This window comes from Halichoerus grypus, chromosome 5, assembly GCF_964656455.1.
Source record: "Halichoerus grypus chromosome 5, mHalGry1.hap1.1, whole genome shotgun sequence".
NCBI lineage: Eukaryota > Metazoa > Chordata > Mammalia > Carnivora > Phocidae > Halichoerus > Halichoerus grypus.
The window spans coordinates 139,416,186-139,428,994 of NC_135716.1; the positions used below are offsets into that span (position 1 = coordinate 139,416,186).

A 12,809-nucleotide genomic window follows, 5' to 3' on the forward strand; every position below is an offset into this window, starting at 1 on the left:
GGGGGAAGGCATCAGACATTTATAAAATCAGGCGCCTGACACAGGGCTACTTAATACTCAAAATAAAATCCCAAGATGTATAGTGTCCCCATATTACAAAGAAGGAAATTGAGGGTCAGTGAGGTTTGTGTGCCTAATCTCCACAGTTCACAAGTGATGAAAGGAGATGGTACAGATTTAGAGGTGCTTGACTTGATTCTCTTTCTCACCAGGTGCATGGAACATGAACGGGTCATTTGCAGTTAAAACAGCCCACTTTTATCACAGGAATATGGAAGAGGGATGGAGAAAGGGACACCTCAGCTACAGATGCATGTGAATAATTGATTTTATTTTATTCTGGAAGCAATGAGATTGTTCTCCTATATGGTTTTCTTTGAAAAAGGCAAAGAAAATGATAAAGAGAGAGAGACCCAACCCATCAAGCCCATATTGCAAGTTGGCTGCCAGCTATGTTTTTTTTTTTTTTTTTTAAATAAAATAAAAATGTTCGGTTGTAGTTTTTTTTCCCCTTTTGGAGAGATACAGGAATTGCAAAGAGAGTGCCAGACAGCACTAGCATATGCTTATTTTTCTAACTCAATGTGGGCAGCCTTTCTTAAACATTTTGTATAAATATATTTATTCTCCCACTGAGACCTTGCCTGCCAGGTTCAGGAACAACTGAGTAAGCAGATGAGTTATAAACCCAGGAAAGAAAAGGAGGGATTGCCATGGAAATGCTGATGGCCCCTTTATTCCAGCTGAGTACATTGCCCCAGTATAATAAATTAGTAGTTGATGCGTTGATGATAAATCTATAGTGGTTTTCATATTCAAAGTAAAAGATATTTTACTCTGTCTTTGCTGGAGATGTAGTCGGAAAGCAAGGAAATGTTGACATCCGGTGGGCAGGATTGAAAAAAAACACACATACAAAAACCCTTTGGTGCGCAACCCACATTTGCAAGCTGTCTGCATTTCTTGTATTGGCCTCAGCTTTGACAAATGTAAAAAAGTCACTAATATTTTGACACTCTCCCTGCCCAAGTCTGATACCAGCTGGCTGCGAAGCCACATACTCATTGTTCTGCTGGATTTTAAAGACTGGGTTCCAGCCAAAGGACTGGACGGGATCCATTCATTCATTTTCAAGATTGAAGTTGCAGCTTAACTGTAATGACCATTTCTCAACTCAATCTGGAAACCTCTTCCAAACCCAACAGATGCCTAAGAGGCAAATGTGCATTTGGATTGGAAACCACTCTCTCGGATAAAGAAACAAAAGGTGATCTTTGAATCTGAAAGCAATTCCTTGTTTTGAAAGCAATTAATATTCTGTATATTGATTATGTCTTAAACTTTTATTTAAAAAAATTCTCATGCTTTTAAAACCCTTGCAAAAATGCTTATTTTACCACGTTAAGTGAAAATGAAAATTTAAATTGCAAATAGAGTATGACAACAATTATGGAAAAATATGCCCAGAGAAAAAAATTGGAAGAAAACACCCAAAATGTCAAAAACGTTAACAGGGAAGATCTTTAAGGTTATGGTGAGGTTTTTTTTCTTTCTACTTTTATGTAGTTTTCATCTATAATAAGTTTTACATTTGTAACTGGGGGAAAAAAAGAAAAACTATTTGTTCCTTTCAAAACATGCTCTCTTTCTTTTACCCTTACTGTATTTTCAACTCTGGTGACCATATTGTTCTAGTAATCATAAGCATCTATTGCTAAAATATGCTCCTGCCATGGAAAATAAAACCACTCTATAATCTACAAAAAATATCTTTGCTTTCTACTTCTAAAAAAATGCTCCCCTGCTGTGTGTTCCTGCTGTCCCATTTTTCCAGTCACTTAATAATTAGGGACATTAACCCTGATCACTTGCAAATTTTCCATTTAAATTTATTTTCAGGTAAGCAGATGCTTGGGAAAATTGCCATCATAGGGCTATAGGAGAAAGGGAGTTATAACTTGATCCTGAAATCATGTGAGGGGATTATTCCTAAGGCATGGTGAGATGCCTACACTATTAGTGTCAGAGTAATCTTTGAGAAATAATTTGTATTAACATTTTGATATAAATATAATTCGTTGTGTCCTTCTATGTGCCAGATACTGTGTGAAGGACTTATATGTACTATCTCATGTAAGCCTCAGACAGCTATATAAACTATATACCTTCCTCATATGCACTTGAACTGAGGAAGCTGATACTTGGATGGATTAAAGTTTGATTCCAGCCTTTGTGTTGCTCACCGCCAAGCTATTGGGTTCTGCCATCAGAGAGACCTGTCTTTTGATCTCTGTACTTCCACTTAAAACCTGGTGACATCAGCCAGTCCCTGTACCTCTTTAAGTCCCAATTTCCCCGTCAGTAAAATGGGGATACTAAAGTCGAGGACATAGGGCAGTTGCAAGAATTAAAGTAGTTAATGCCATCAACATCAATTGGAGAAAAAAAAAAAAAAACCTCTGATTCCAGGGCATCCCTTCCAAGTAAAAACTACTGAAAATGAACACAGAGATAGGCATCTTTGGAAACGTTTCTCTATCCTGCCTGTACAAATCTGACAGCATTTCTCCACAGCCTGTAGCCATATTCAACCCTCTGGCTTGCACAGCACTGATTAAAAAACAGATTGCTGGCAGTCATCTGTGATTGCCTACCATGGAAGTGCTGCTCATCTCTTCCTCCACCAAACTGTCCCATGCACTATTCATGAGTTCTACAATATTCCAAACTTTAATGTCCGCAGATTAATTCTCACTAATTATGCACCATGCGAACCTTTGCGGGAGAATTCTACTGGATGCTCTTCCATCCTGAGGCAGGGAAGGGCAATGTCGCATCGTTTTCTGATTTCAAGTGGAAAACAAACTAATTATGTGGAAATATGATAATAGATTACGCTGCAGGGACCGTCCTCTGCAGGCTTCAAAATGTTTGCTTATGATCGGCTCCTTGTGTTATTTCTTCCAGGAGGGGCTGTCCTTTCATAATGCATCAACATTATTGACTGGCCTCTGATTCCATACTTGGAGTTAAGATAATTTGCATAATTGTATATTACTTCCGTCTGGTGGAAACAAACAAGATGTCCGGGTGCTAATGATCAAGCAGGCAGCAGTGGATGCTGGGAAAAATCACATTAGTAAAGTCAAAAAACAAGAAATAGCGGTCTCTCCCTGGCGTCTTTCACCACCTTCCTTTGACCTAGCTCTCTATTCCACTTGGCCACAGGCATTGTTATTTTTATGTCTGTCCAAGCTTAGGAGGTGGCCTGGGCTAGGCATTTATTACAAATCTGTAAAAATATAAAGCATCCTTAGGCTGTGAATTTTCATACTTGTTTGTATTTGTTTAGGTTATTTCTTCTGCTTGGAATGTCTTCCTTCTTCTCTCTGGCAAATGCACCTTATCCTTCAAAATCCAGCTCAAATGCTGCTCTCCTTTTGATGTCCTCCAACTTTCCCAGTTAATATGCATTGTTCTCTAAATAAACAACTATCAAATGAGCACAATAGGCGCTCAACAAATTCATTCTCATTCATTTGCTTAACAGATTTTGATCTGTACAACTTGCTGGCTCTATTCTAGGAACTCAAGATAGAGTGAACAAATAAGAAAAAAATAAATCTTCTTTTCCTTGATTTCTTCAGTGCTTCTCTGTAGCAATTCATTATCTCTATTTAGCAATTACTTATTCTGCCTTGTAGTACACTTGATGGACAGGGTCGTAGCTTACCTATCTGTAAAACTCCATAGCCAGGCACACAGTAAGAGCTAAATAAATGTTTGTGAATAGACTTGAAGTTCCAAGAGAGTGGATCATGCAAACTGTTTGATGAATGACATCAGGGATAGAGAAGGGGTACCTTACTTACCAGCTCCACGTGATTTGCAGTGGCTGTGTGAAATACTATGAAAAGGATTTTGAGGCCGCATATCTTATTAGAAAAGTTTTCTGTGATTAATTATTCATGTCTGCAATGGAAATACTAATGAGGAATAGAAAACCTCATATCATGTATTTGCATTCTTGTTATAGATATTTAACCTTGGGCATCTTTAAAAGGCTCAATGGGTATACATCTGTGTATTTCATGGGTGGAGCTGATGAATTTATCAGGTTGTTTACAGTTCAAGGGTTAAACAGGTAATGATCTACCAAGAAGATTGTGATATTGTGGTTTTGAACATTAAACCCTTGAAATGAAACATTCTAATTTACTTTTTAGGAAGTAATATCTGCCATTATTGGGCTAGGCACCATCCATATATTTTCCCATTTAATTAGTCCTAGCAACACTGCACATTAGGTCATTTTAATGCCATTTTACAGATGTAGAAACTGAAGCTCAGAAATTTGGTCAGGATGAAAAGGTTGTGAATGGCTAGTTCAAAATTCAATTCAAATTATCCTGACTCTACAGTTTATGCTTTGAAAAAACTGTCCTCAATACAAAGTGTCACTTAATTCTAGTCTAAAGCATACTGCTTTGCATTTCTGAGAAAGGAGCCCCTTTGAACTAGCAGATAAGAAGTCAAACATATGTGAGGTATTCCAATGATTGTGCTCTTGGTGGGTATTAGAGGATCGGGGACCTTATGCGAGGGTGTGTGTGCAGACAGATTGAAGGGGAAAGTGGCTTCAAATGGAGAGGTTAAATATGAAAGAGAACTTCTTTTGATGAGTGTGTTTTGCATGCCAGGCATTGGGTTACATGCTGAATGATTTTCTTGAAGATCTTTTAGGGATGAGCCTTACTAGCTCCATTTCTCAGAATAAGAAAATACAGGTTCATTAACTACATTAATAGCAAGAAAGATATTGTTTATTCTACCTGTCCAATATTGTATCCCTAATTCAATAGTGCATCTTCTGCCTGGCACAATTTAGAGTCTAAATAAACAAATAAATACATAGAAATATGTTTTTGTGATAGTTAATAAGAAGTAAACCAGACTTTAAATCTGACTCTGTTCAACTCCAAAGCCTGTGCTATTTCTATCATGCCAGGATGCCCTTGGGAAGTTTAAAATGTGCTTAAGACTTTGAAACCAGTTCCATTTTTCAAGGATAACTTCTTATACAGCTGCCTTAATACAGCTGGTCCTTTGGAAAAAAATGTTTATAAGAAGGTTTGGCAGGTTTCTTGGACATTAAATATCTCTTACAAAATAATATTTTGATGGATTACATGTAAATGAATCAGAAACATATGGCTTCCATTTCCTTTAGAATGCACACACAGAATGTTTTTATGTGTTTGGCAAAATGGATTTTCCTGAATGGCACCTCCAAAAGGACTGGAAGATCTTCTAAGAATCCCACAAAAACCTGAAGCCTTCTATCTCTGCTTCTGACTCCACAATCCTATATAGGTTATTTTCCCTTTTATTTCCAACAGCAAAGGCAGCTGCTATTCAGTATGGCACACTAGTAGCCTGCCTAGGGCTGCTCTAGAACATGAGTCTCTCATCCTAATAGATACCCGTCTACTTATCTTGGGGATGCTGAACACGCAGTCATTGCAAGCAAAGAGACTCCCTCTTCATGTACAAAATGTTAGGTCATGTAAATGTTATAATATAAATATATACATATTTTGAGACTTTTTAAGAAAGAGACTTTGTGCCTAGAGGCATTTCATCTTTAAAAAATCCACTGGACTGGACACAATCAGATACTTATTTAGAACAGATAAAAGCTATTATGTAGCCTGTGGAGTGTGAAATGCACCCATCATGACTTCATAGCAAGATTAGTAACCACAACATACATACTCGTGTAGCTGTAGAACAGACTAATGACCAACTGAACCACAAAGAAATCAAGGGTAACCAATCAGGATTTTGAAGGGCTTTTTATATCTATTCTCAAAAGCTGGTATCTAAATTACAATGGTTGACCTTAATATTCAGCTTAGATCAATGAAAAAGTAAGGTATCTATAGTTAGTGATTTATTATTATAAACAAGTTATTGTAATATTCAATTGTCTATATGTTGAAGGGAACAGAGCCAAGACGGGAAATATCCTATTCAAATTACAAAAGCAGTAACTTCAAAAGAAAGTAAAGTGTGCGGGTTTAACCTGGTCTATAGATATCACACTCATGTGCCTCAGGGATCAAGGTAAATGAGTGAACATAAGATGAAGGTCAATCAGGTTTGTTGGCGGCTATGAGAAGAAGTGAGCAGGATCCCCTGTAGCACATTCAGATTCATAATTTTTACATCACTAGTTGCAAAAAGATCTTTGAATCACAGAAATGAATACATCTTTGCATACCTGGTTTTTAACCTCTGTGGCCAATCATTTCTGGGCAAACATATTTCTCTTACATCTGCAAACATTCCCTATCCTTTCCACCTTCATCTGCTTCCTCCACCCTGTCTTGATATTCAAATGGCATCACTGGATTGGCAGTAGGGAGTTGGCCTAAATTGAGAAAATTTGCCAGTAGTGAAGTTCTGCCAGATCCCACATTCACTTTCTACCCCCCTTCCTACTCCTTATCTTTCTCTTCTCTCATATAATTCCTGTTTTCACGAAAAGAACCTGATTCTGTTGAAAGTGATGTGATTTGTACCACGCAAAGGGAGTTTAGGTTGGAAGCAAGAAAGTGCCAGAGTCATGTTTTCAGGTTGATGGGCAAGGCTAGAGTATAAAAGAGCAAGAGAAAAGGTCAGTAATAATGAAGTAAAGACAAAGAGCAGGGGATGCTTGAATAAAGTAAATTTAATAAAAAGAATATATTTTTAGCTGTTTGCTTAGGTTGTTTTTAATTTATTATAGATAAACATCAGGTCAATTGTCACATATTCTCTGTAGCATTTGTCTGGAAAAGTATCACATCCTGCCTCACAGAATTGCCTCATACAAAGGCTGAGATCAATGGCTTTGGAGTCATGTATTTGTATTCAAATCCTGGATCCCCAAATTTTTCTAAGGTCACTTGTTTATTACATCAGAGCATGTTAGTTGGTATTTATTCAAAATATTTATTAAATAGTTATTTTGTGCACATTACATTTTACAAAGCAACTTTACATCCTTTGTCTCATGTATCCTAAAATACTATTGCAAGACAGAAAGGGAAAAAATAAGTAACGTTATTGTTCCCATAGGAGAAATGTGAACATGGAGGTCCATAGAATTGCTTCAGATCACAAAGCTAGTAAGGGGCAGAGTTGAGATGAGGAATCCATACCGCCTAATTCTTAGACTACTTTTTCCCCCCACATGATACTTCACCAAAAAACTGAATTAAAAAGCGTGGATGAATCTGCTTATCCAGTAAAATGAAAGTGACACAAAGGATTTGAGGATATGTGAAATAGTGAAAATAATTTTTGTGTGGAAAATCGTTCATCATTTTCGTTAGAAGACAAAAATGTATCTGTACACCATTTTCCAGAGAATTGCATCATGGAATCAGCAATCAGAAAGCAAGCTCGGTTATAGATACTGTGATTCATTGCTCGTGGAATGAATTAAGCTCACAGTAATAAAATGGTCCTATGATAATAGTGAAATTATCTGCAAAAGGCATTGAACTGAATGTTTGTGTCTCCCTAAAATTTCTATACTGAAGCCCTAACCCCCAATGTGATAATAATAAGAGGTGGAACCTTTGGGAGCTACGTAGGTTTAGAGAAGGTAATGAGGGTGGCACTCCCATGGTGGGCATAATGCCCTTAAAAGAAACGTAAGAGACACCAGAGCTTCCTTTGTCTACCTTGTGAACACAAAAGGAGAAGGCAGACATCTGCAAGTCAGGAATACAGCCTTCACCAAGAATTGAATCTGTCATAACCTTGATCTTGAACTTCCCAGCCTCTAGAATTGTGAGAAATAGATTTGTTTTTTAAGCCACTTGGTCTACTGTATTCTATTATAGCAGCCTGATCTGATTAAGACAGGCATCTTGCAGAATATAAAACCTCTTCAGATTTCTTTTTTTTTTTTTTTAAGATTTTATTTATTTATTTGACAGAGAGATATATAACAAGAGAGGGAACACAAGCAGGGGGAGTGGGAGAGGGAGAAGTAGGCTTCCTGCCAAGCAGGGAGCCTGATGTGGAGCTCAATCCCAGGGTCCTGGGATCATGACCTGAGCTGAAGGCAGACGTTTAAAGACTAAGCCACCCAGACACCCCACCCCTTCAGATTTCTATGATAGAAAATTTTATCAGAGAAGCAAATTTATAAAAATAATTAGAAAGTCTACAGTGAAAAATATAAGTATTGAAATTAAGAGATTAATAGGTTTTACAGCAGGTTTGACACAGAAGAGAGAATACTTAACTGGAAAAAAAGTAGAAAAGAAAAAAGAATAGAAAATGTATAAAAGAACATAAAGGGATATGGAAATGAAGGGAAGGTCTCACTTATGCATAGATACCTAGTAGGACAGGGGGAGAAGGTAGAGGAAAAGAATTATGGGCGAAGAATTTTTTAAAACTTACAAAAGACATCAAGCCACAGAAATTGAAGAAAACTATAAATCTCAAGAAGTGTTAATACAGAGAATTTTGGTAAATGTTTCATGCACATTTCATAGAAAACTGCTGAAAATCCAAAGAAAAAATCTTAACAGTCACATAAAAAAATACATATTACTCGCAAAGGAATAATAAGATTGATGGCTAATTTAAAAAAAATTATTAGTGTATAATTGAAGTACACTATATTGCTCATATTTAAAATATACAATTAGATCAGTTTCAACATGTATTTATACCAGTAAAAAAACCACCACAATAAAGATTCTAAACATTTCTGTCACTCCTACAAGTTCTTTGTGCCCTTTGTAATCCAATTATCCCACTAACCCCATCCCCAGGCAACAAATGATTTGCTTTCTGTCACTACAAATTAGATACTTCACAATTTTTTATATGGATGGAACAACGAAGTCTTTTTTTTTTTTTTTTTTTGGCCTGGCTTCTTTTACTCAGCATAGGAATTTTGATAGAATGACGCTGTCATTCACGCTGTTGCTTGTGTAAATAGTTAATTCCTTTTAGTTGATGAGTAGTGCTTCACTGCATGAATATGCCACTGCTGCTTGTTAATTCAGTCACCTGTCATGGACACCTGGACTATTTTTAGCTTTTGTCTATTACAAATAAAGCTGCTATGAACATTTGCATAAAAGTCTTTGTGTGCACCAATGTTTTTTAATTTTCTTGGGTAAATACCTAGCAGGAAAATGGTTGCCTTTTATGGTAGGTATATGTATAAAGTTTTAAGAAATGGTCAAACTCTTTTCTGAAGTTGTTGTACCATTTTCTGTTTCCAACAACGTGAAACAGAATTCTACCTATTCTACAATAGGACCAACACTTGATTGGGTTAGGTTTATAAAAAATTTTTTAGTCTTCTGAATAGGTTTGTAGTATAATGTATGGTTTTGGTTTGGATATCCTAGACACTTAATGATGTTGAGAATGTTTTCAAATGCCTACTGACAATATATCTTTGTTCGTGAAGTGCCTGTTTAAATTACTGTCCATTTTCTTAATGGGATGTTTGTCTTATTATGATTTGTAAGAATTCATTAAATATTCTTGGTAGAAGTCCTTTGATACATGTGTTCCAAATATTTTATCACAGTTTGTGACTTGCCTTTTGGTTTTCTTAAGATATTTTGAAGAGCAAAACTTTTAAATTTTAATGAAGTCTGATTTATCATTTCCTACTTTTTTGGCTCATGTTGTTTATATTCTAAGAAAACTTTGTCTTGCCCCAAGGCTGCAATGATTTTCTCTTATGCTTTAGAAGTTTTATAGTCTTAGTTTTACATTTAATTCTATGGTCTGTTTTGAGTACATTTTGTATATGGAGTAAGAGTTGATGTTTATTTCTTTTTTTTTTTCAAGTTTTTATTTAATTCTAGTTAGTTAACAGACAGTGTTATATTAGTTTGAGGTGTAGAATTTAGTGACTTATCACTTACATACAATACCCAGTGCTCATCACAACAAACACCCTCCTTAATAAGCATCACCCATTTAATCCATTCCCCTGCCCACCTCCCCTCCAATAAACTTCAGTTTGTTCTCTAGTTAAGAGTCAGTTTTCTGGTCTGCCTTTTTTACCCCCGATGTTCATCTGCTTTGTTTCTCAAATTCCACATATGAGTGCATCATATGGTATTTGTCTTTCTCTGACTTATTTTGCTTAGCATAATACACTCTCCATCCACGTCATTGCAAATGGCAAGATTTCATTCTTTTTTTATAGCTGAGTACTATTCCATTGTATATATATCCTACCTCTTCTTTATTTATCAATTGATGGGCATTTGGGCTCTTTCCATAATTTGGCTATTGTTGATAATGCTACTGGTATTTACTTCTTTATGAGTAGCTAGTTGATTTAACACCATTTGTTGACATGATTTTCCTTTTCTTATTGAATTGCCTTGATATCTTTGTCAGAAATCTATTGACCATATATGTGTAGATATATATCTGTATTCATTATTCTGTTACCTTGTTATATGTGCCAATCTTTTAGCCAGTACCAAACTGTCTTGAATACTGAAGCTTTTGAGTAAGTCTTGAAATCAGATAGTTCAAGTTCCCCAAATTCATTCTTCATTTTCAAAGTTGTTTTGGCTATTCTATCTCCTCTGCAGTTCCACATCAATATTAGAATAAGCTTGCTAATTTCTACAAAAGAGGCCTGTTGGAATTTTGATTAGAATTCTGCTGAGTATCCTGATCAGTTTGGTGAAAATTAGCTAATGGATGCTAGGTTATAGGGAACCATCTATATAGTGTTAAGAGAAAATAATTGCCAATGTAGAATTACAATCACATGAAAATATTTTCAGATAAACCTATTGAGATTATTCATGCCAAAGTTTGGAGTTAAAAGTATGGAAGAAAATGTATCATGCAAATATTTACCATAAGAATGATAGTACAGGTATACTAATATCAGACAAAGTAGGTTACAAGGCAAAGAGTATTGATAAAGATAAACAGTTTTTTTTTTTTAAAGATTTTATTTATTTATTTGAGAGAGCGAGAATGAGAGAGAGAGAGAGCATATGAGAGGGAGGAGGGTCAGAGGGAGAAGCAGACTCCCTGCTGAGCAGGGAGCCCGATGTGGGACTCGATCCTGGGACTCCAGGATCATGACCTGAGCCAAAGGCAGTCGCCCAACCAACTGAGCCACCCAGGCGCCCAAGATAAACAGAGTTTTTTATAACTGTATAAAAGGGTGGGGTAATTCTACCAGTAAGATGTCACAATTCTAAATTTGTATATAACTGATAACACAGCCTGGAAAACATATGAACCAGAAACTGACAGAGTAAAAGAAGTAGTCAGATCTAGAATTACAGTGGGAAATTTAATTTAATTTAAATTTATTTTATTGTTAAGTTTTAAACTTTAATTCCCTTAGTGTTAACATGCAGTGTTATGTTAGTTTCAGCTGTACAATATAGTGATTCAACAATTCCATACATTACTCAGTGTTCATCACGATAAGTGTGCTCTTTAATACCCATCACCTATTTCACCCATCCTCCCACCTTGTAGTGGGAAACTTTAAATAAACCCTTCTTATTAAATTATAGAAGAAGCAGACAAAAATAAGCAGGTATAGAGAATAAATTATACAATATGGTTACTACTGTTACCTAAATGACTTATATAATACACTGAGTAGAATTCATGCCTCCAGCAAGGAACACTCCCAATGGTTCCAGCCAAGAGGCCCCACCACAGTCAGCCAGCCAGTATTGACAATAGAAACTTACCTGATTGTAGTATATTAATTGTAGTATATTATCTCTCATCATCTTTCCCAATGACTGACTGGAGCTGATGCTGTGGTTTCTGTGTTCTGCGCAGAATCAAGACAGCCCCTTAAGACTTTATGGGAATTTGAGGGCGCCTGGGTGGCTCAGTTGGTTGAGCGACTGCCTTCGGCTCAGGTCATGATCCTGGAGTCCCGGGATTGAGTCCCACAAGGGGCTCCCTGCTCAGCAGGGAGTCTGCTTCTCCCTCTGACCCTCCTCCCTCTCATGCTCTCTGTCTCTCATTCTCTCTCTCGCAAATAACTAAAATCTTAAAAAAAAAAAAAGACTTTATGGGAATTTGAGGATGAATACAAATGATCTCTGTGACATCACATAATAGTAATGGGTAATAGAAAGTATTAATGTCAGGTCTCATGTTTCAGTTGGAACAAGAGTGTTAACTAAAGGCTGTATAATGCAAAGAACATGGGCTTGGGAATCAGACATACTTGGTTCAAGTTCCAGAACCACCACAGCCTGGCCTCAATATCAACTGTGTAATGTTTCTGAGGCTTTGTTTCTTCATCATGAAATATGGATAATAATAGCTGTAATGATTACCTGCAGAGGGACAGGCTGGTTAGAAGGGGCTGGGCTCTACAATGGGCTAGACCAGCTCATAAAGACACTTGGTGAGATTAAAGATACACGATACTTTTGCTGATCTTCAAGACCTAATGCACAGAGATCAGCAATCTGACAGTTTCAGCCAATTCATTGCAGGTATAGCAGAAATAGTTAAGTTAGAATATCTTTGTGTAGTTACTTAAATGTTTTCAGAACATTAAAATAAATGAAGAGGAAAATTCTAGGCCAGATACTAAAGTTTTCAAATCAAGAAGTGTTCTCTGGAGGTCAGCAGACAACAATAAGAAGATGAGATCTGGAGGATATGGTTGGGGTGATATGGACATTCAGTCTTTTTTAACAAGCAATGATCTCTTGTACTTTTGTACCTTTGCACATACCAGTCACTCTGCTGAGAATGTTTTT

General features: G+C 36.5%; 1 protein-coding gene across 10 annotated transcripts in view; it reads left to right on the plus strand.

Annotated features, from left to right (window-relative positions):
* The window catches only part of LOC118546233 (uncharacterized), a 567,633-nt gene that overhangs the window by 274,395 nt on the left and 280,429 nt on the right, over nucleotides 1–12,809 (plus strand). For 2 of the 10 annotated variants that reach the window (XR_013448159.1, XM_078073058.1), the window contains one exon: nucleotides 213–315. The exons of the other annotated variants lie outside the window; for them this stretch is intronic. Coding sequence is in view for 1 of the 2 variants with exons in the window: in XM_078073058.1 (XP_077929184.1) it covers nucleotides 213–246 (34 nt within the window). In the remaining variant the exon portion in view is untranslated. The remainder of the gene's footprint in view (nucleotides 1–212; nucleotides 316–12,809) is intronic. 10 annotated transcript variants of the gene reach the window in all.